Source organism: Megalops cyprinoides, chromosome 1 (assembly GCF_013368585.1).
Source record: "Megalops cyprinoides isolate fMegCyp1 chromosome 1, fMegCyp1.pri, whole genome shotgun sequence".
Classification (NCBI taxonomy): Eukaryota; Metazoa; Chordata; class Actinopteri; order Elopiformes; family Megalopidae; genus Megalops; species Megalops cyprinoides.
Window position 1 is genome coordinate 27,041,306 of NC_050583.1, and position 24,573 is coordinate 27,065,878.

The window sequence follows — 24,573 nt, forward strand, 5'->3', positions numbered from 1 at the left end:
CCCCTGTCGTTCATCTGTTCCTGTCTTCTGAACCTCTGACTCCAGAGTTCTAATAATTATTGTGCTCAGGGAGCAGGCCACGCCATTACATAGGGCAGGCTGTTGACAGAAGTCAGTGAACAAAGACTAAGACCCAGGACTTGACTGCATCCTCAGTCTGGCAAACTGTAGTTGGGTTAGAAAAGATCCATTAAACCTAGCCAGTTTCATGAAGAAACAAGAAGAACAATCAATAAATAAAATTTTATTTTGTTTTCATGGATGAATTTTTATGAAGGAATTTATAAGTGTTTAAGCTGAGGCTTGATTGGTATGATTTACAGTCCTACATTCCTGAAGTGATCTTTGTGGTCATGTATAGCATCTGGCCAGCTGCAATACTGTACAAATGCTGGAATGTAACAATGTGTTTTCTGTAAAGCAGACTTAAACCTTTCATGTTACAAGTGATCATTCGTAAACCTTACAACAGTGTACAAATGATGACATCTGTCTTCCATGTCTAGTCTGTCAGTGAAATATATCATTGCCGAAATTTTATAAAGCAAGGTACTGTATAAACTTTGATTCACCACCCATCAAGGACTAAAAATTTGTTGTTGTCTGGTTGAGTGAGGCATGACTACAGTACTGTCCAGCAAAACAACAGCATAATGTAATGTAACACACTGAATTGTGGCTTTGTCTCCAGCTATGTTTGAACGCAGCTTTCACTAGGCACGTGTCAATGTAAGTGAGTGTGTCCCAGCACCACGACACATTGATATCCTCCTGGATGACGGAGCAACACTCAGAAGGGGGGGGGGGGGGGGGGGGGGGTGTTTTGAGTCCTAGACCAAAGAACTCACACTGTTGCTTTACACTAGTATATTTGCCAACCTGTATATCACGCTCCTGTTACTGAGTCTTAGGGCATGTTGAAATCCCATGTTTGGGCCTGCCGCCTTTCATGCGGGGCCCTGCTAAAAGATTAATTACTCTCTGCTATCAGTTTACTCCTGAAAATGAGTGAGACATTTGTTGATTTGTGCAACGAGCCGCCTTTAACTTTAACTTGACAAGGCCTGACTTGACATCAAGTCCCAACAGCTCTCCTGAGCTCTACAGCCGTAAGGCTCCACCCCAAGGGCGCCTCATGTTCTGTGTGTACCCCTGAGGCTGGATCAGGCCGCCCCAGACTCTGGCCGCACAGCAAGTTTTCTATGAAACACTGCATGACGTGCAAATTACACGATTGGCTTATGTTACCTATGGCATTCCATTCTGTCACAGTAAACCAGGCATGAGCATAAAAACAACTCTGCATAATCAAACTAAGACAACTTCACCAAAAAGCACTGTTGTCTGCAAACCACATAGTTACCACAGAATAAAATGGCTTCTATTGCTTTGAATTATTTTAGACCTTGTTTATCCCCATCTTGACTTTTACTTCTCCAGAATAAATATTGGCTTTGAATTTTCATACTGTGAATAGTGGGATTACAACAAACAAATTATATACACAACAAAGAACAAATGTCAATTCAAGCACAATATCAGCAGGAGTGTAGGGAGGGACATTTTTATCAGTCTTGCAAAGACAAAGTGTATTTAGTGAGTGCTTGCTATGTCCAAACGAACACTTTTCCTGGGTTTCAGTTTCAAAGAATTTTTTACAGGGCTAAAAATAATTCATAATTCCTCCTGACAGATTAATGTAAAATAACAATAATAGTATGGTGACCTTCTCTGAGAAAATCCCAAGACCGAACACAGCTAAGGTGACTACCTTCATGCCTCTATCCAATTGAGCATGGCAGTACCTCAGGAATCAAAATAGAAAAGGAAAGCTCTTTATCTGTATATGTGGGGGCTTTGCAAGTCTGCACTGACTATAACATAAGGCCTCACTTTCAAACACTGTCAACAAAGCATTGATGATTTTAAGGCTGAAGCTCCTCAAAAAGTGCAACGTGGCCCTACCTCTGTGATAACTGCTTGAAACTGTAAACTACAAACCAGTGTAGTACTACACTATCAGTGTAGAAAAGGCCATTAACTACTGCATGACTACTCTCACCTCTGCAATATGTCTCAATCAGGCACAGAATGTTCATAGCCCTCTTTGACCAGTAGAAGGCACATGACAAAAGGTCATGATGGTGTCAGGAATAATTTGTCTGTGTAGCTTGTTTTACAAAAGGGATTACTTGGGCCTACAGGACATTTTATATAAATGACATGACAAGTCCCAGAATCCAGGACAAAACAAGATAAAGGATTTCATGGCTTTGACCACAGACCTCTGCTTCCTGTTGACATTACTCCAGCAAGCCAAGAGCCAAGCAAACTGATAAGATGTGCCATTTGATCATCTCCCTGATTTTTGGGTATCTGGCAAGTATTTTTGCCCATGATCACTCAGTCAGAGCTGTCTGCAGAGGTGGCCATCAGTGATAAGACTTTCTCTGTGATCTGTCAAAGTGAATCTCACCGCACATCTCACCATACAGAGAGATGGGGAGGGGGTATCTGTCGGATCCCTATCTGTGAGCAGGAGCAAACAGGCCTGTGTGTGCCATTGTCTTCCCTCGTACTGAAACACAACATGATAGCTGTGGAACTGGTATTCAGAGCAGTGGGATTCTTCACTTCTGATCCACCACCCTCCCATGTGCTGGAAAGCAGTACTCCTACAAGTCATTTTTATGACTTTTATTTATTCCCTTACATAATTTCCATGGTCATTTCAGTCATTCAACAATCATTAAATAACACTTGAAAGAAACCATGGGCAGAGGTTAAGAAACTGACTCGTAACCACACAGTTCTAAGGTCGATTCCTGGATCTGTGGCACTGCACCGGTGAGCAAGGTAATTCGCTTCTGTGAAATATGCATGCATGCTACACGCATGTATGACATTTGTCAAGCTGAAAATAGGTTTCTGCTAATAACATACATGATCATGACTAGTTTTGGCTTTTGGCATCAAGCACCAGATGCAGACATAAGAGATCGATGTGTCTGTGATATTCATATTGTGGGAAAATGGAGTGGTGAGAGTTACATAGGAGGAAGCAGCACAGTTCTGCATAGCTTACCATGGCTGATAGACTGCAGGTTCACAGTTTTGGGGATCTTCTCCTCATAATTAGGTGTGCAAGACTTCCGGCTCACTTTGGACTTGAATAATGTGTTCACCAGGGTTGACTTGCCGAGACCACTCTGACCTGTAACAGAGGACAGTGGTGTTGAAGGTCTGTAATGACTCCTTTAAAGGGAAGCAAAATGTTTGGAAATACCACTCCACATAATTGTCATGCATTCAAAAGGAAAAACACAGTGTTTACAAGAATATGACACTGGAAAGACCAAAGTCTTCCATTCAGATCTCCTTTCTCCAAGGACTGATTGCCACCATGTGTCTATTTCATTACTTTAATGTAACTGGATAAGACAGCCAAAACCAGGCTTACATAAGAGTACATGTGTTTTCCAGCTCTCACAACTGTTGTTATTGTTATAAGTCAAAATGCAGCAGTTTCAGCAACAGATATTTTTCATGAGTTATGATTATTTTGTATGGATGAAAGGTTGGCAATGCAATTTACATCTTTAATAACCTTTGTTATCATAGCAAACCCTTAACCCTTAACCTAGAAAATCCAGTACTCCAATACAAGCATTTCAAGACATTTCATGGTGCTTTTTGCCATGTTATCACAACATTATCAAACAGTAAAACACAGCCAAAGCCTTGTGACTGTGTGCCCAAACTGCCTGTGCCTTGGCTGTGAGAGGTACGTTTTTTTTCCTTCCCATTCCCCTTTTAACCATAGCCAGTATCTAACTACCTGCAGCAGTCACACACTTGTCAGCCAGCCAGCAGCAGAAACAAAAAAGTATAGAACTGGTTATGTGACAAAGTCTTTTTTGTTGGATGAAAACTGAGACCTTTGTTTAAATGTTTTGTTTTAAATATTTCTGTAAATGTTAATCTTTTTTATTTATCAGCACTCACAACTGAGTGGAGTCCTTTGTAGTTAACCATCTCAGTTTAACACAATCTATAGTTAGAATATGTCAGGGATGTAAGTTTAGCCCAAACCTCCCGCTCATAGCGTAATAATTTACAATTTAGGTGTTGTTGGTCTGTGAGTGCATAATATAATCATATTTCTCAGAGACAGCATATGGAAATGAAGGTTTCTGTTCTTGTACCCTGCACTAGCACATCCAGGGGCCATATACAACTTTCCATTCTAGTTTTTGCATTCACAATAATGGTGAAATGCCTGACCCTTCTCCTTCAATTCTCCTAGTTTCCTTTCACCAGCAGACACACTTTCATTCAATGTCATGGGGTTTATTCAGACAGACAGTACAAGCGGCACCTGCATTGACAAATACCTAGAGCCTAGTCTGCAATATGACAGTCATTGATAAACCCATCTAGTTCTGATGAAGACATAAAGCAAGCCGATTCACACAGACAATGGCAGCAACACAACAAAGTGAGGCCCACTATTGCAGGATGGAAACAAAAGGGTGTCTCTGGACAGTTATGAAAGAAGATGAGCTGCAGAAGCACCCAGTTTTACAAATGGTTTGTGATGTAATCAGGCAGGTTCAGAAAAAGGCAAGGAGCCCTCTATTACTGTTTTTTTTTTTAAGGAAAGATATGGGCTGTCTGATGCACGAAAGTCTGGAGGAAGGCCAAAAAAAGAAGACAACATTCCACACGGTCAGTCTTTGGCTAATGAGACATGCAGAGGTTGGAATGGGATATTTCACTCCTTTTCAAAACAATAAACAGAAGAAAAGGATGACTTCAAGTGAGACAGGGAAACTTTTTCACCTAAAAACTGAATGTAGTCAGGTCTATATAATCATACTTGTGCTTTCCACAAATTTAATACATAAATACGAAGAACTCTCATATAGCATCTCAACTGTCAAAAGCCAGTGCTCAGAAAAAATACACACTCCAATTCCTGTCATTTTTCCTGGCCTGACAACGGCAAGTCTCAAATCCATCAGTTATCGCAAAGCAAAGCAGTTTCAGAGATATGAATGAATGGCACCTTTTCAGCGGGGAGAACCCATACATCAGCTGTCACTGCAGTCAGTTTATCACCGTGGAGAAACGCGGTTGCCTGAGGGAGCTGTCGTTGGACAAAATGATTGGACCCTCATCCACACTGAAGATGACAAAGACGGACTGCGCAGAACCGTTCCTGTCTACTCCACCAGATTGGCGGCCACCTTGACTGGAGTGCTGACGGATTTATGGTAACACTTACACTTCACAGGAAGCTGGCAATGTACAATTTATGGCGCACACACACACAGCACTGTAAAAAATGAGATAGCGCTTCTGTCTGCGGTGGTAGTTCCACTCTGTTCAACTCTAACACCTGACTGAGCCTCACAGAGCTTTTGATATTCATACAAATAAGGGCAAACACCAGAGGACCACAAAACATAAATGAATCCAGATCGTGACGCTGTGATCAGCTGGGAGTGACATATCAGTCAGGACAACACATGGTGTGATCACAGCTTTGCTGGCATAAGGCTTAATGAATAAGGCTAATGTCACCATACCACGTGCTGCATATGTACAGCATTTTTTACACCGGACAGGATGTTAATCAGACACTGGCATGTTTGTTTTTAGATATGCACCTATGGGAAAACTCACAGGGCAGACAGTGTGTTGCAATAAGACTGACAAAGAGAAATATTCTGGTTGGAGGCTAAAGCACATTTCAGGTGTTCAATGTTTTGAGTCATGGAAGTACTCAGTTCCACATGACTGTATTTAAACCTCTCTCTGATCTCCTTTGCTAAGCTCTTGACTCACCAAACCACATGAAAGCTAAAATAAAACATAAAAAGCCTGATAGGAAACATTTAATGAAGTGTATTTCAAACGCCACTTGAATCCTTTTATTTGTTGCTCTAGTAGAAATTAGGGAATTGATAAAGAAGAAAACTGCCTGTAAGTACCTGATACATATAATAAAACACATCCAATTTTAATTATTGCCTGGAGTCCTCCTTTAAATCTCTTAAGGAAGTGATTCTTGTATTTCACACAGGAGTGGAACACATTTAACCATCAGGCTTTGATTTGGGGGTTATTATGATCATTTCCACTCACACTTTAAGACACTGAGGAGCTGAGTCACCTGCAGAGAAGGGGAAGAGACACAGCGGCTTGGGGCAGGAAGCCACGTAAAGGTCCTGCCCTCCCAGTCTGAGCTGGGCCGCTTTAATACTCCTGAACGGTGGTGGTGTGTGTGTGTGTGTGTGTGTGTGTGTGTGTGTGCGTGTGTGCACACCACGTGCTGGCGCAGACTCTGACAGGTCCAGGACGCTATCCACTTCCTGTCGACAGCACTCAGCTTCCTATATTCCCACACTGCAGAAGCCACTATGTCAGTTTCTTCCCTCTCCTCTGACTCTCACAGTCCATCCTGTGTGTGTATCTGGTGTAATCAGGAAATACCCCTATCCTGTCTGAACAGATCTCCTTCTGCTGCCATGCAGCATGAGGGCTTTAAGTCAGTGTCACACCCTGTGTAGCAGCATGGCATAATGAGTGGTTAAGGAACTGGGCTTGTGCTGCTGAGCACTGTACTTAAACTGAGTTACCAGAGTGTCAGTTAGCTGCTGGTTACCTAAAAGCCTAAAGACCCTGGACTTCCAGGACAAGGCTTGTGTAACACCTTGCAAAGGTTTCTGGCATAGCACTTGTACATATGTACACACTATCCCCAAGCAATTACACCACTTATGGAAATAAATAAATACATGAAAGAATCCTTGAATATCTTTGAATGAATGACTCATCTGAACAATACAGTTGTCACCATTTACACTCTCTGACTGACATTCACTTTGTACAACAATACACAGCAGTGTCTGTCTGCAGAAGAAAAGAAAAAAACACACAAGAAGGGCAAACTTGATGAAAAAGAGTGACTCATATGGCACTACCTGCTGATTCACTTATACTAACTGCACCTACGGAGCTCTCAAACAGCATGTCTCTCAGTATGGAAACAGGCAAAGTGCCCCAATCAAAATCAAAAGGAGTGAAGTAATACTCAAGCACCTAATGAGTAATATACTGATGTTCCACAGAGATGAGAGGCGAACACATTGAGCTGAACATCTGCTTTTTATCCATCAGGTTAAACGATGTACGATGCACAGACCCCATGATAACCACTTACTTCACATAGCTCTTGCCAGACACCGTAATTTTCAAAGCCCTTATGTCATTTCACTGGTGTTTCTGCAAATGTGGTGAGGTAACTCCGATGATGAAGATGGCCTGACTTTGGATGTACATAAAAGGTAAATCCTCTTCCGCTATTTCATAACAGAACCAGTTCAAACAAGTGACTGATTCCTTTTTGTTTACCCACAATTGCTTTAGACTGGTCTAGAAGCATGTGCAACTACCAAGCAGAGGTCTTCATGGTCCCACTGCTCAACAGATAGTGTCCTTTTCTTTTTTTCATGTTGAAACATATACTTACTTACTTCTGCCACATTTCTTCTTCTTCTCTATGTCTAGTGAAGGTGAAGTAAATGTTCAATAATATGAAAAAAATGTATTGGGGAAATTAAATCACTGTTGACATTCTATCATGCAGCCACATGAGCATAAGATTATTAGTTTGACTAAAGGTCTGCAGCCATTCAGAGGGAAACAAGCAACTCGCAGAAGTTGCGTGCAGTGCAATTTGGACCTGTGTGGAGAGGGAATTATGCAGACTGAGCTGTTTGTGAGTTTTATAGAGAAGCACAAACTTCAACTTATCCGATCAAGTGTCTCAACATGCCATACACAGTAAATCCTATGTGGTTCTCCTTAGTCAAATTGGTGTGACACATTTTCCAGGAAATCTCATGCTATAAATTACACACCATCATGTTTTTCAAGTAATGCATTATTGACTCATAAAATATATTTTACCTGTTCTTCAACTGGTTCTGTGGCCTCCACAAAGCATAGGAACTTTTTGTTCTGACCTGAGCTCAATGCAAATGGAACGTACAAATATGGCCTGACACTGGCCCCTCCTCTTTGCTTTCAGTACCTTTGTTAACCACCATTTATTCCATGACCAGAAGGTGCTGACAGCCAGGGAGAAAACTGTAGGGACTCACCCATGGGAGCCTTTTTGTGTTCATTGAATTTTTTGTCACTCACAGATAACCTCTGGGTCAAAGGGCAATGAGTTGTAATGCACTAGAGAAAACCACATTAACATACTCACCATACATATGTAAGGTATTGTTACAAAAAAGCAAGCAAGATTTGCATAAAACAAGAATACAGGCATGTGTTGGGTGATCACCTTGATGGGGTCAGTATGCTGCATATGGAAGATTATGAGAGGGTGGAGCATTCATCCTTTCTCCTAAATGACCCTGCTTTGAGGATCCTGACTTATCACAGACATTGGATCTCACCTGCTGAAGATAACTGTGACACATTTTGTCACAGCCATCAGAAATGCCTCAGGGGGACATATTCCACAGACATGGTACAGCCCGCCAGAGGGCTTGGAATTCTTGCCTTAAGAGAGATAGAAAAGATAATGTGTGTATGTGCGCGCGTGTGTGTGTGTGTATGAAAGAGAGAGTGTGTAATATTTTTAATGAGTTCCCTGTTGCTCAGGAGAAGTGATCTTGTGAAAATGTCTGATGATTGATGAAGGTGTTATAGAAATAGGGTTTCATTTCCGTACATAGAGTGGTCAAAAATCCTTTGAAAAGGACAGCACTTTCACCACATTTCTACTGCTTTAGTACATGGATTTCTGCTATATCTGGGGTAGGGTCAGCGCAAAATATTTCAAAATGGATCACGCACAAAAATTGGTTGATCTTTGATTACTCACAGTGAATGCAGAGCTACAGTACAATTGCTAACATACAAGGTACAATTCATCACAAGATAATGTATCGGGAAAAGACTTCAAAACTAAATGGAAAGGAAAGTTTGAGGACAAATTTGAAGCTGGCTTATAAAAGCCTAGCATGGTAGTAGCTAGTGGTTACAAACTTTGCTCGAGAGATGGTTTATATCTGTGGTTGCTGTAGTAGGTCTACTGTAACATCAGCTACATGTGTTAGAATGTTCAGATCTGCATACGCTATCCATGTTAGTCAATTTAATGTAAAATCATAACTATCTCAAAAATAGTTTAGATATTGACACAAAAAACACAAACAATGCAATCCCAGAATAACTGAAGGTATTGGCCAAGTTTCATAAGTGTGGCTGAAAAGCTGTATGAGGAGTTACGTACAGAAAATCAGATGGAATACAAAAAGAAAGAAAGAAAAAGAAAAAACTAGAAAGGAAAGTTTGAGGACACATTTTTAGCTGGTTTGAAAAAGCCTAACACGGTAGTAGCCAGTAGTCACTGTGGGCACTGTGGCAGCATTATATACAGTATATGTTTGTGTGTGTATGTGTCTATATATATAACATTTCAAGAGTAAGTGCCCTAGATACTGTTTGAACTAATACTTCATATTGTCGTTTATTGTAAATGCACTGTTTATTCCTATTCCCATGGTTTTGTGTGACAAAACAAACAAAGCTCCTCAGATCAGCTGTCTATGAATTCTGAAAGTCATACCAACAAAGCAAAGCCGATCGAGCTATGCAAAGTCATTTATTCTTTATGAACTGGATAAACCTCCTTCTCTGGATCTCATCAGCCATTCTGGGTTGGATTCTGGCTCCGATGCAGTCAGTGCAATTTAAGCAGATCTAGCCTCACAGGAGTCAAATGCTTCTCATCAATGCGTATTTTTACAGGAAAAACTCACTTTCACATCTGAAGAACTGAGGTCCTTTGGTGCATGCACTGAATACAGCAATTCTTTCATCACATTCCATGTGATACAGTCTGAGTGAGATTTCCTAGAATGGATTCTTCCATAAAGGAGAAAAACAGCTAGAGCCCAGTAAAATATACGCTTATTGTTTTTAATTTCTTTCATCATGCTTTTCATACAGATCATTTCATGTTATTTATGTCTAAATATATGAGCAACTACAGAGCAAGGTAGGTATTTTATGGCTTGTAAAAATGAGTATCAGTGTCAAGGACATAACTGTGCTTAGAGTGGGCAAAATTAATGGCTAAGAACTACTTTTAACTGATTACCAATTAATTGGATATCTAAATCACATTAGTGAAGATGGCTTAAACACTTGAGTTAAGATGGCAGAGACTTCTCTGCTCAATGGCAGGAGCAACACTTAGAATCAGTACAAGCAGTGGGCTATCTCCTGACTCCTTCACATGAATTGAGGTTCTGTAATCATGCTAAATAATACACTGTTACCAAACTATGATCAACTTGTGATAAATATTAGATGAACATGCAATGGACAATTACATCTTAACATGCCTAATTCTCTTGATCTCTGGGAAAATCCATTCTACAGTAAGAGTACACATTTAAACCCAGTTGAATTGAACACATGTTCAGATTGACCAGGTGAATGGATGTGAACTTTTAATGACACACAAGATTCCTACTGAAGCGCTAAAAAACAAGATTACCATAATCTGAAAATAACGCCAGAATAAGATTTAGTGTATTGTTTAACCACACTGGAGAAATGAAAGGCAGAGATGTTCTCCAGCAGAGTGCAAACATGTCCAAATTTTCCATGAGGTAACCAGTGACACTGTTGTCATTTCCAACAGTAAATGGGTTTGTGCAAGTCCCAAGGGACCTGGCTGTGTGTGAGTCAAACAGCTCAGAGCACAGACTTCAGGCCCAAGCACTCTGACTTTGTACAATGAAAATACCTTCAGGAACTCAAATCATTTTTGAGGTGCTGTTCCCCTTCTGCTTAAAGGCCAATAAATCAGCATGGCTCGTTCCTCTGTGGCGAAGGCCAATGCCTTCCACTGTCAGAAGCATAAAACAGCACATGACTGATCACTTGAAACAGCAAAGGGTTCACGAGCATATGCTGGCTTTTGTTAAGGCAGCACTTGATTACAGTGCGCAGTTCTGGGTTTGGAGAGAATTGAAAGTTCATGTTGAGTATTCTTCCTCAAACTGGGACTCATCCGCGGCAGCAGAGTGGACCCTCTGCTACACACACTGTACTGATGAGCTACATTTTCCACCACCTCATGCAAAGAAAACATGGTCTTTTGTTTTCTAGGAGAGCATGACTCATGATATGCAGGGTTCCTCACTCAGCACATGGGAGAAAGCGCCCGGGCCGGCTGTTCTGTGAGGGCACTGTGGGCACTATTGGGCTTCAGGGACAAACGTTTGCACTGCTTACCTGCAGGAGCACATACCTACCTCTACGCACATTTTACAAACCCATGTTATTTATAATCATAAAATTGCACGATTACGACCCATTACAGAACTGTCTGATGATAAGCCTGCTAGACTGTCCTAGAGAACAGTCTTGTGGAAAAACAACTATTTTTACACAGCTTGCTTCTCTGTGCTGTATGTATTATTCTTAATGTCAAACTAATGATCTTCATTTTCTCTAATTTAATATAATGAAACCCACACTTTATAATCCTTTTATGAAAGGTTTGGCCTTTTTAGAAAGTGGAATGTAAGGCATTGGACAACGACTAAACATGATATAGTCAGCACAATAAGGGACATGGACTACTTGGCAGCCCTAGAAGTAAGTAGCTATTGCCAAGAGTGGGATTACTTTGAATGTCTATTGCTGGGACCTCTCTCTGCTCACTTGTCTCATAAATCCTATGGTCACCTCAGGATACAAACGAGTCCAACTCAGCCCCACGGAGCCTCCGCCAAACAAAGCTGAAAATTCAGGATCACTGTACACCCTGGTTGTTAATCTGAATCTGTTCAAACTCACACCCATCCCCCGTCCCCCTTTGGAAGCAGATGGTGGCCTGGGAGAAGCCACGGTAGGACGAGGGAGTTTGTGTGGGGTGCGCTATGATTGGTACAGCTAGAGTGGGTGGGGTCTCCACAACAGACAGATGGCCGATAACTCTCTCTCATGAACTAGTGAAAGTTATGTTGTCTCCTTGGCTCAGCCAGGCTCAACAGGCAGCCTGGGCCACAGCATCTCCCACTGACACAGGAACTGTGCCTCCAGTCTAAACAACTGATGATCTACCATACCATTTCAAAATGTTCAAACCATGTTCTTACTACAAGAAAGTTTTCATATAAAAAAAAAATCCTCATTCCATGACTATTACTTCATGGCCACCTACTAAGGATTCCAAACCAGTAAAGATTTCTTTTCTGTGCTTATTACATTATTACATGTATTACATGATCAACAGTAAAAATAATCTATTGCAATTATGACTAAAACTACTATGAATATAAATCTTGCTCACACAGTTCCCTGGCCAGACCACACATAGAACTCTGCAGATACAGTATAAAAATAGACCACACAGTCCTCTTTGACACATTAACCTGTGGACCACATGACATTTAAATTCAGTTTATGACACCTTCTCTACTGATTGCATGTGTGACATTCTACACAGAAGCCAAATTTCTTCCTCTCATGTGCTATTCATGATATACTACATTTTACATTGCCAATATACAAAGGATTGAATTAAGTCCCCCTGCTTTGAGGCTTAGCCATTACTTTAAAGAATGCATTTAAGGAAGGATTGCAGATTTTGCTAATATTTTGTTTGGAAAAATAATGTTTCCATAGAGCTACTGATAAAAGATAATGCCAATTTCAAATTAGGATGGGGACAGAGTAATGGATTAATGGACTAATGGATTAATTTTGAGAACCTCAACCCATACCAAAAACATTGACACTCATGCAATATTCTTTATTTGATAACTGTTGCAGCGTATTGAAGATCACTATGACCGTTCTGCATTTGATCTTAGACAAACAACTAACAAAAACATTAATAACTAGTCTTCATAACCTCATAACAGGGAATTTGCCAACGTTTTTGACCAATGTGCATTCAGCCATTCTGCTGAGATTAAGTTTTTACATATAATTATTGCTTGCATGGGTCTTGCAGAGGTGGAACCAATCTGAAGTCAAAGTTACACAGGTGCTGTCAACAATGTTTGAAATGAAGCTTTCTTGAAACAACCAGATCTATAATACCAATTTTCCAGCACACTGTCATTTTAGCAGTATATTCACCCTCTACCATCTTAATATTTCACAGCAACCAATGATTAAAAGAAACAGTGAACACTCCACCCTGTGTATCAGGCATGCCATCCAGCTACATTTCCTGTTCAGGTCCCTCCATTTCCTCTGTGTAAAGACAGAGCTTTCCGTTTGCCCATCTCCAGCAATCCCAATAAACCACAACTGCTGTATCATATGCCAGTGTCTGCTTCCCTGCTGTTTATGAAGATTAAGTTGCAAACACAAGGAGCAGATACTGACTGTGCATGTTCTCAACTGCATGGCTGAGCCATCTGCATTTTCCTGTGTGGTCTTAGTTCTCTTTACTTTAAGACTACAAGAGAGTGAACATATTTATTCTCTAAAGCCAGACAAAAAGAAACAACTGCAGATTTCCTGTCCTCCTGTTCTGGCACCATTAGTGTTACGGGGGGTGTTTGGTGCTTGTTAAACAGCAGGCGTATGGGTGTGGAATCAGTTCAAGTCAAGGTTTACTGGAACACAGTCAATCAGACACGCCAAAGATCTTCCCATCCTGGATTTAGAAGCTACACCACTTACCTACAACCATGATGTTAAACTCAAAGCCGGTCTTCATGGCTTTGCGCCTCATTTGGTCCAGAACAGCCTCGATGCCCACGTAGCCGAAGAGACTGCGGCCCCTGATGAGGCCTTCTGGGTTGGGCTCAATGTCGCATGGGAGCTGTTCCACCGGCTCCGCCTCACTCTCTGCCATCTGGACTCGTGGCTCCAGGCCCTGTGGCACGTCTAGGGGGCAGAGAACAGTGAAGTGAGGATGAGGGGAGAAGTCAGTTCATGGTGCAGTAGTGGATCCAATGTTTGAATTGGGAATGAATGCAGTTGCTCACACAAATGCTACGAATGCGAATACTTGACTCAGACAATGGAATGTCTTCAATTTAATAAAAGCCATTTAAAATAATTATATTTTAAATTCAAGAAATGCAATCTCACAAATAGCATTGGGTTTTTGAAAACCTCATACTGCACTAATTGGAATGGGCCTGCTAATTAGCAGTTGTAAAATGATACTGGCGGAAGCAGCTTCTTTCTCATTAAGATAATAAGATGTGTTCAGTGTGGCCTGGAGATGCCCAAGTGATACTCAGAGGACTTTCCTCCATGTAATGTCATTATTAAAGAGGGAATGTGCTCAATTAATTACTAACTATAAATTCATTAGAAACTATGCACTTTAATCTGAGCTTGATTTAATATGTCACCTAAAATTCATTTAGGCAAATTAAATAAATATAAAATATGTAATACGGCGGAGGTAGCTAATAATATTTTCCAAGAGTTGTATAATTTTGACTTGAATATTTTGGCACCCAATCTGCCAAATAGTCAATGCCAAAAACCAGATTTGTTCAATGAGAAACAATTTGTTTTATTCATGCCCTCTACAGTACTGACAGCCTTGTATTCATAAATAAGATTGACAGTAGAAAAGAGTACCCTTTCTTGTAAGAGCAACAAAAGCAAGCCTGCTTGACACAAACAGTTTCAACATGCACCTTTGAATTGACTCATTGATGGAACTGAAAAACACCAGCCAATCTGCTCAGCCCTCTGATGAGTAATCCTCCATATGAAAGGGGTGACTAACAAGCTTTCACAGTCCACACACAGTCTTTCTCTTCCGTCTTTCTGGGCAAATGTCCTGGTTTAAGTTATATATTTGGCATTTAGTTGTAGGAAAACCCTGGTCCTAAAGTAGATGTAGACTGAAGTGGGAATTTCCAGCAACAGTTTCAAAGTAGCCATCAAAAGGGTTGATTCCTGTTTGTGTACAAGCTTTCAGTCCAACCACTGTGATTACATTACATGTACTTAAAACAAAGTTGTCAGAAGACTGACACACACAATTTCTGATTTAACAGTTGAACAAAATAATACAACAGAATTTAACAGCTGCACAAAAGAGTGTTTTATATTCTTGTGCCATGTTGTTTATAAAGGTCAAGGGGTTATTAATGGGTTAATAAAGCCATTGAGGTTGAGTCACTGCACACCACAGGGAGTGAATGCAGCTGTCTGTATAATGCTAGCAGTAGGTCTTGGACCATGTGGGTGATGACACGTGGTCATCATTAGAGGTGTGGTGTTACTGGACTGATATTCAGCTCTGGCTATCTAAATGTTGAATATAGTTCACAATTCCAGGCATGGTTTGGAATGGAAAGAGGATTGGTGAGACACTGCCACCCCCTGAGATCCACATCAGATACGCTCGCCCTGCCCTCCCCAGCCCATAATAATTGAATCACACTGCAGAAATGGAAGAAACTTCTGTCAACTATTGCCGTCTCCTTTGTTTGCCTAATTCAGTGGGAAAATCCATTTTATTTTGTTGTGAATATTTCATTTAAATGGTCCTTGACTTGACACTCAAAAGCACACTCAAGAGGTTGGCGGGAGAAGAGGAATCCCAGTGGGCATTGACAAATCTCTGAAACTGTGCCTTTCTGGTTTGATTCTGCCACAGGAATGATGAGAACATGTGTGTGAGAGATGATCAATACAGAGGAAGCTGATACCAAAGATATCTGTTACAGACACTACTGATCATAGCCTATTAGAATCATTTAAAATCATTTTCTTCTTTTTGTCTGTCTGGTAAGTTACCATGCACAATGGAATTGTGCAATGAAGCTATCATGCCTCATAATTCCAGTGAATAACTGCAGAAACAAAGTTTATAAGCTAATTAAACATGCAGTCATGAATCAGGGAGATGCAATAAGCAGGGATCATGGCGACGGAGATCCCCTCTAGCCCTTCTAAACCTGCTCATAATCTAAGACATATGGGAAGACAAGCTGTCATGTTCCAGACGAGCCCACTCTCTCAGACATGAAGTACAGCACTGTAGGAGGCTGGAAAAGCCATCCAAGGACTTTTGCTTTCCAAGAGACGTCTGCCTCTGGCCTGACTAGACCTGCCCCCCCAAGGCTGCCAGGAAGGTCATACCAAAACTGTGGGGTCCTGAAGCTCTGATCCCCAGAGAGAAAAAGCAGCAAACAGATCAGAGGTCTTCAAAGAGGTTGGGTCAAAGTACAATATTTTTTACCTATGGGAATGCCTCAATACTCGAAAAGAACAGGAAGCATGACCAAGACTATTACGGGCAAAATGGTTGTCTTCCTGTCTGTGGAAGATCTCAAGCTTTTTCTGAAAACTTAAAAGTATAGTTTGAATTCCAACATCCCCACCCCACACCAAGCTAAAGTGTCTTTCATACTGATGTTAAGGCTGTTTAAAGGTGAAGACCAAATGCTAAACATCCTGTCATTTCTGGCCTGAACCTGGTGAAACTTCAAAGCAACAAAAAGGATTTCCTTTACTTCAAATAAAAAAAAACTTTATCTTCAAGCATCATCAGTCTTCTACAAAATATGACACTCATCAGTTTCCTCTCAATGAGCTTTAATGGCCTTATACCTACATGCTTTCAATAGACTTATTACAAACATTACATTTTCAGTCTTACAAACTTGCAATTTTATTAACATTTTGCAACGCTGTAAGGTCACCCAAACATAATGCACAGTTCTCTTATAGACAAAGACAATTTCAGTCACATCTTAAATATTCATTTTTCAGATGTACACGGGTCTTCCATACGTGCACTCACAGTAGTCCAAGACACTGTACCTAGAGACAGTTCCCGTATCACACAGTGTGATGAACCAATCAAAAGCTCACTCAATTACCAACCCACTCTTCAGTTTGATACGACAACCAAACAATCAAGATGCACATAAAACAAGAACAGAAATGAGCCCCATGACATGAATGGAAGCATGCTTCCATTTCTTATTCAGCTGAGAACACAGTAATTAATAAGATGGGTTGCCAGAGGACTCATCACATCAACATAAGATGCATAATCTTCAAAGTCAGGTAAATGCAGCAGAGTAATTATGATAATAACTATGATAACACTGAAAAGGGGGTGAATGCCAAGAACACCTGCTTTGTTGAGCTTCATGACAACCACGATACAGTACCTCTTGACTCATCAGCATTAAGTCCACCTGCTTCTGGGAAACCAAGTTCCGCAGGCAGGCACAAAGCCAACACACACCAGACTGTGGCAGGCAGCAGCACTGAACAAGAGCACAGCCACCATTTTAACAGACAAGAGGAGCAGAGGAGTACCCTAAAGAAAGATATTCGGGGATAGATTGTTTCTACTCTACAAATGTTTTTCAAACAAAAGGCACTACACTCACTCAGACTGCTCCAATGATTGCCTCATTTTTGAGAATAACAAACATATTTTGGCTGTCAAGCTATTGATAGGAGGAAGGTGATCCTGAAAAGTATTCCCTCTTTGGGAGCCAGATTGAGACCTTTTTGTTCCCGCTGGTCTTTTTTGTGAGAACTGGCCCCAGCAAAGCAGCAGGGGTGATGGGGGTTGGGGGTGGACTTGTGGGTGGAGGGGCACAACCAGCCAGGGAGGGAGGGTAGGGGGAGGGGCTATGAGCTGTACATGCACAGAGGAAGGATGGGCAAAAACAGGCCATTAGGAGTTTGCGGGGGAAAGAGCAGAAAAGTTGGATGGCCTGCCAGTCACTGTGAAATCAGGACAGCCGTGGGGGGAATTTCTTGAGTGCTTGAAACTGATGTGGTCTGGGAGCCATTCTTAAATGTTTAGAGGGATATAGATGATCTCATACATACTCAAGTACACAGGGGCTACTTTAGCCTGCTGCTGAACGGTATTTGAGTTGATAAATAATTTACAAGCAAACTTTTCTTTGATAGATTGAGGTAATATGAAAAAGTAAGGAACTGCAGAGTCCGGAAATAGTTTTTTGAAAGGTCAGGCTTGACTGTCTTCAACACTTCTTACTGTGAATGCTGAAATACAAAATGTGCTCTATCGTTGGAGGGGATGGAGGGAAATCAGCCATTGTGGGGACACGAATGGGCCCAGACAAGCATGCCGCACCACCTTGGAAGTCAAGTCCTGCAGGGCTCATGACAAATCAGCGACACATCTTGAATCGCTTGCCTTCTGTTTTGTCTCAGACACACAAAACAAACGTATGCAAAATATAGATGATTCCCAGCTGAGATGGAGAAACAGTGACCGAGTGACGAATGGAGTGTTCGATAAGAGGACAAGATGGGAGGACATGCTGTATCTCAGGGAGGCATGAGAAATGCAAACAGAGCACTGAGAACGATGAGCAAACAAAAGAGTTGGGCAGTAGACGAAAGAAAAGAAAAATACAGCAAGAGTCCAGAGTAGGGACAGCATGACAGCACTGATTTATAGAGCAGATACATTGGCCAGTCTTCCCAGGTCTTCACTGCTTGTTCATACCAAAAAAGACTTCTGAGAAGACAGCTTTAGAAATGCTTACAGGGAGTCATGTGTCTTTGCATGTGGCCTGTCTATGCTCTTCTCCTCTCAGCATGCACGCATATATTGTTTCTTTCAGATATCATCTCATCACTCCTTGAAAAAATATGGCTTTTATGCGACACTTGCATGTTTCAGGTGAAATGAAACATGGGCTGCATTATAAGGTAGAGTTATAGACCTGCCAGTGCTCTCCACTAGATCTGATTTAGAATTGCAGGGTTGTTCGCTGCAGCTCACCATTGTGCAGGCATGCTGCTTTGTGCCTTACAGCCGTTTCTGCTGACGCTAGCATTTAGGATGGGCCTCAGTGAGATCTAATCACCAATCAAATAAAGAACAGACATTAGATGAGCAGACTTTGTGGTACTGGTGGTGATGTAACTACTCCAATGGTAAACAATGTTTTCCACCTGCCACATTTCCCCTTTCCATAATGCTGCTGCTATGACCTAAACAGAATTCTGAAACCAGTGACCTCACTGGCTGGGACACGGGCATATCCGGTGAAACACACACGCATGTGCACAGTGCCCCACTGGACACCCATGGTCAGCCCAGGGGAACAAGGCAGTCCCTGTTGTCTTGGGTGTGACCGGGTCAGCGTGGAGCTGTCTGTGTACAGAGGGGGCTTTTACATGGCTGCCAAACACAGACCCACCTCCTCCCCTGCAGCACCGCCTTGCAAAGTTTTGACCATGTCCTCCCCACACATTTATTTGGATTGGGATTTGCATTTAGACCACAGATATTGATTACAATGCATATGCAGAGCAAATCCTTCCTGAAGTGTTTGGCTCTTGAGATAGTGATGTTATGTAAATCCCCATCGATATTAACAATCAATAGGTGAGCGAATTGGTAACTGCTCCACACAGAAATTCTTTGGACTGTGTCATAAAACATCAGGCTCTAAATAAAGCATACTCACCTTCCTGATGCCTAAAAATCTACATGTTTTACTTACATCACACTGCAGGCTACAAACATGATTAGGCGATTCATTTCATATCATTAAGTGGTGGTGTTTTGTCTTTTGCAAAAGATCAGGTTTAATAAAACTTGTAAGCCATTAACACAACAGTACTTAAAAGCAGCGGATTAAATAACTTAAATCATCATTCATTTTTGGATTGCAATGAAATAGAGATAATGAAATTAAATGTGATATCCTGCTTGTTATTGAGAGCTGCAGTTCAGCAACAGCAAATTCCCACATGAAAATCTAAGTATGAATTAATTAAGGCTGATCTGGGGTCAGGTCAGGTTGGCCTCCCTCTTGTAGATCGTTTTGAAATTCAATTCTGTGTTGTAATATGACAATGCACTCAAACAATATTGTCTTATAAATTCAATATTTGTTTCATAGAGATTGTTGCACTGGAACTACACTGACATGTTCTCCTCTTCTTCTGATATTGTGCTTAGGTGTGCATCAACAGAAATCCCTCAGACTAACAGAGTTAAGACAGTCAGAGAAATGTCTGCCTGCATAAGTTCAGAGCAGCGTTATGGAATCATGAGCAATAAACAGTTGGTCCCCTGACTCCCGTGCAGTTTGTGCAATGGATTCAAAGCAATCAAAGCTGCCTCAGTGTGCTCAATAGAGGCACCAGAGACATGTGTAATAATACAAGAGCAGAGAGCCCCCACTCATTTCTCTCAGCAGCTGCTGCTGGAGGAGACCATTCCTGGCAGCCCCATTGTTAAGAAACGAGGCACTGAGCGAGCCCTCATTCAAAGCCACAGAACAGAGATTCCTACCTTCTCTCATTCACAAAACTCTGTCCGCCTCACTCTGAATCCACCGGTAATCCAATCACTCCGCTGCCAACCAGGGAACCAGGCCGCGGCAAGCCTGGGAGCACTGCTTGTTTTCCAAACCTCACAATTGTTTCTGTGCTGAAGAAGCGATGAGTGTTGTGGCCGATGTGTTTCAATAAGTCCCTCTTTCTCCCTCTCCCTGCCTCTCTCCCCTGTGTCAGACTGAGGGAGTGAGTCTAACGGCTCAAGCTGCACTCAGCCATTCACATGCAGATCGCCAAGAAGCTTCCACTAATCCAACAGAGCACACTGACCCAGCCTTTCTGCCTTGGCCTCCCCTCCTCCTCCCTCTCCCTCCCTCCCTCCCTCTCTTACACACCAACTCTACAGACTCTTACAGACAAGTGAAGCTGCCGGCAGCCTGCTTCAAGCAGCACCCTGCTGACTATTTAACTAACAAAATAAATAATTCAGCTATGAAACTCATTAGAGAAAGACGCAGAGACTTGTTGAACATGTCTTCCTGTACATGCACTGAGGCTGCTTTGACAGAAAAAAAAAAATTCAAGTCTCATACAATCTCACCTCTTGTAGGAAGTGCCAACTGTGCTGAAATTTTTTGCAATCTGCCCTTGCAAGTCTGATGCTGGTGACGTAATCGCTTGCAAGATAATACTCAGTTAATTCAATGAAAACAAAAAAGAAGCATTCTTCATTATGTCTATTGATTGAACAAAAAATATTCCCTGGAACTTGTCTGTTACAGGCTAACAATCGCAGTCCCATGGCTCCTTTCACAATAGGGTAGTCTTTGTAATATTGCATTATAATGTAAGACCCTGTTCTGAGATGCATTGAGACATGTTCCATTTTTTAACCTGAAATATTTCAGGAACAGATTTCAATTTAATTCTTAGTTTGCTATCAAAACTTTGGAAATTGTGACATTTTAAAAAGAAATTGTTTAATCAAGCAACTACATCACAGCTGTCATTTGGCTCTGTTCAATTTCACTTACAGTACTTTTATACATGCCACCTGTCTGTTACTCTGGGGGTTTTCTGTATTTGGCCCATGGGTTTTACTTATCGTGCTTATCATATCGTACTTATGCTATCATACTTATCTCCCTTTAGTTGGAAAAAAACAACTCTCTTGACAGTTCCTGTTGAACTACTACCGTTTTTCACAAGTCGAGCACCTCAAATACATATCTAGAGCTTTCCATGATATGCATCAGTTAAGCAGATCAGCTACATATAAAAATAATCTCCCAACTAAACTTGTTGACCCTCATGCCTCCTTGATGTGGACATTACCAAGTTGATTACTTCCAAGAGGTGACTGAGTGAGGTTTGCTGTACTGCAAGCAAACATTAGCCACGTCGCCTCCACCCCACTCAGCATCATGCCGACATGGAGCATAGAGGTTCACAGGCCCTGTGGATTTCAACACAACTGAGATTCATCTTGTGTGGTAATGGCATCATTGAGCAATTCCTTGGCCTGAGACTAGATATCCAATTTAGAATGAATCTAAACAGACGAGAATACTGTACGCACATCAATAAAGTAATAACTGTTAAAGCATGCCAAAGACCAAACTAGCATCTTCAGGACATTCATTGGAAAGCACAAGAGACTGTCGGTCAGCCCCTGTTAGAGTAATCGATCTCCCCGACCGAAAAACAACCACCAACTGCAGAACAGAAAAAGCAGATTATCACAAGCCGCTGAATGCATTCATATAGCAAAGGGTTTCATGGTAAATAGACCCACTTCTACCTTAATTTAGCGGTGAAGAGCCTGAGCAGCCGAGACTCCACGTGCACTGCAACTCAGCACTTTAAACTCTGCACAGGATGTCTACTAGATCCACCACAGTGGGCGTGTCCTGCCTCCACCACAGAGATAAGTCTGTGCACGATGTGTTTCCTCCTCTGTAGGGCTTTCACTTCCTGTTTGTGTTGAATCATCTCTACTCTATTCAAATCCCTCTTCCCAAAAAACGAGAGTGCTTTCAAAACCATCACAATTACATGTACTGGCAACAAAGCTTACTGCTTACACCATCAAATGTAAGTGGCTTCTGAAAAAATTAGCTACCATGTCACATGGCACTATTTTTCTTCAAAGTGCATTACATGTACACATAGAAATACACAAAAAAAATCTCTCAGTCATGGACTGACCGTCACACGGTGGGGTATTATATTTACATTTTTACATTACATTTATTTAGTAGACGCGCTTATCCAGAGTGTCCTCCGGCGCACTATCTCAGGGAATCGGGTGTCTTGGCCTCTGCAGGGATAGAGGGTGTTAGAGACTGAGATCCTTTTTGCTCTCCTTCAAAAGAGAAAAGTGCTAGGGCCACACAATTCCAGACTCTGCGCATTCTCTTCCCACACCGAGCCTCTACAACACACTCACAGGCAGTTAACACTTTGTATGTCCCCCTGCTCCCTGTTTCAGGCCTACAGTAAAAACAAAGCACGCTTAATTCAGTTAGCACAAAGGGATTTTTGAGCCCGTCTTATTTATTTGATATCAGAACCAATTCAACACTGCTTATTTTCACTGTACATGTATCATACTTTTTGAACCAGGTCGAAGGAACAGTTTGCTCAGTTTAGTAACTCAAGAGCTAATTAACTGCCGATGTTATTACTGGGAGGGCAACACACAAAGCAGTAAGGACCAAGATAAATTTGGAGGGCTCTGGGATATTATTTGCTAATAAGCAGCTGTCTTTGCCCATTCTGAATTTATACTCTAAAAACAAACACCACAGCCTTCCCCAAGCTGCTTTAACGCGCGGTGCGTTTCCATGTCGACGGTAATTCATTGCAGCTAGTAGTGGGCTTTGGCAAGGCGCAGGGATGTCTATGCTTTGTCAACATTTTCCAAGCTGGAACCTTTGGAGAGAGAACAAGAAAAAGACAGGGGGGGAGGAGAAGACGGGGAAAGAGGCAGAAGGATGTAACTCTTGCCAAAAATGACCCTGCTAAACACAAAAGGTCAGAGATGAAATCTTCCTGAGGGTGACATTAGGAGTGAGCGAGAAAGGTTGTGCTGGTATTGGAAGCGTGCGTTGTATGAAAAATATTCTTTCTTCCCGCCACAAGCCTGCTCACAGAATAGGGGGTACTATAATTAACATACCAGTCCAATTATTTCAGAACACCATTTTTACTCTCTAGAGACCCCTGCTGGTAGTGGGCGGTTCCAAACCGGATTCCTGAATGACACTGTGTAACGCTCCAGCAAACATGGCACGAATTACTCCTGCAAATTAAATGAGTCAAATAGACCTGGCACGAACTGAAGGTAAATGTAGAGGCCAGAAAGCAAATCAAACATAAAATTGCACATTGCTTAGACCTATTGTAGAAGGCAGTAATAATAAAACAACAGAATAGAACCACCTATACACCCACCTGCAAAACTGTTGTCCTGCTGCACTGAACAAGCAATGTCCTCAAGTTCTCACATAAGGGAAGGTACCTCTGTCTTACCCACCCCCACTCCTGTAATTCATTGGGCCAATGTCTACAGTAATTCTCCTACACTCCAGGACAAACACCCAGGCCTCACATTCAATTGCCATGAAGTGCAGTTTGTCCTTAAAGTCGAGTTCACAATTCTTGTAAACAAATGTTTGTTTATATGATGTTTTTTTGAATCTTACACAAAACTATGAGGTAAACAGTTGCAGAAATGAACATACATGCTGAGTGTGGAAGAAAAACAAATTTTTTGTAACTCAAAGTGCTGTTGTCACTTAATAAGAAAGGCACCATCTACCTCTATACAGCTCTTTTAAAACTTGATCCTCCTGCTGATTTTCATTGAACTTAATCTATAGGCTCCCTATTATCAAATTAATTCCTCAAACACCTGCAAAATGGATTCAAAAGGTAAGCAATCATATAATATACATCTGGTTTATGGATGCAAGCTTGATTTAAAGTTCAAACAACAACACAACACATTTCTGAAATGCTGTTGGCATCTTGAAGTTTTGACAAAAACTGTTGGTTTGAAAATGAGCCACCTCAGTTTGGCGCACAACACTTTTGGCATTTGCCTGGCCACTGAAATGTGGTTTCAATCTTGAACCTCACAGCTGCCAAGAAAATGAAATGCGTGCATATCTTCAGGGCCCTCTATTTTTAAAAAGCACAGAGTATCTACACACAGTTACATGAAATTTGCTTTCAGAGAGC

At 41.5% G+C, this 24,573-nt stretch overlaps 1 protein-coding gene across 3 annotated transcripts in view; it reads right to left on the reverse strand.

Moving 5' to 3' along the window:
- LOC118776264 (neuronal-specific septin-3-like) overlaps positions 1–24,573 on the reverse strand; it is a 73,967-nt gene that overhangs the window by 12,857 nt on the left and 36,537 nt on the right. The window contains exons 1-3 of one of the 3 annotated variants that reach the window (XM_036526482.1): positions 22,130–22,189; positions 13,744–13,950; positions 3,086–3,214 (exon numbers count right to left, since the gene is read on the reverse strand). In XM_036526482.1, the coding sequence (XP_036382375.1) occupies positions 3,086–3,214; positions 13,744–13,918 (304 nt within the window). In that variant the 5' untranslated portion in view covers positions 13,919–13,950; positions 22,130–22,189. Of the gene's footprint in view, positions 1–3,085; positions 3,215–13,743; positions 13,951–20,344; positions 20,631–22,129; positions 22,190–24,573 lie in introns of those variants that run through there. The other 2 variants (XM_036526473.1, XM_036526464.1) reach the window with 2 other exon arrangements.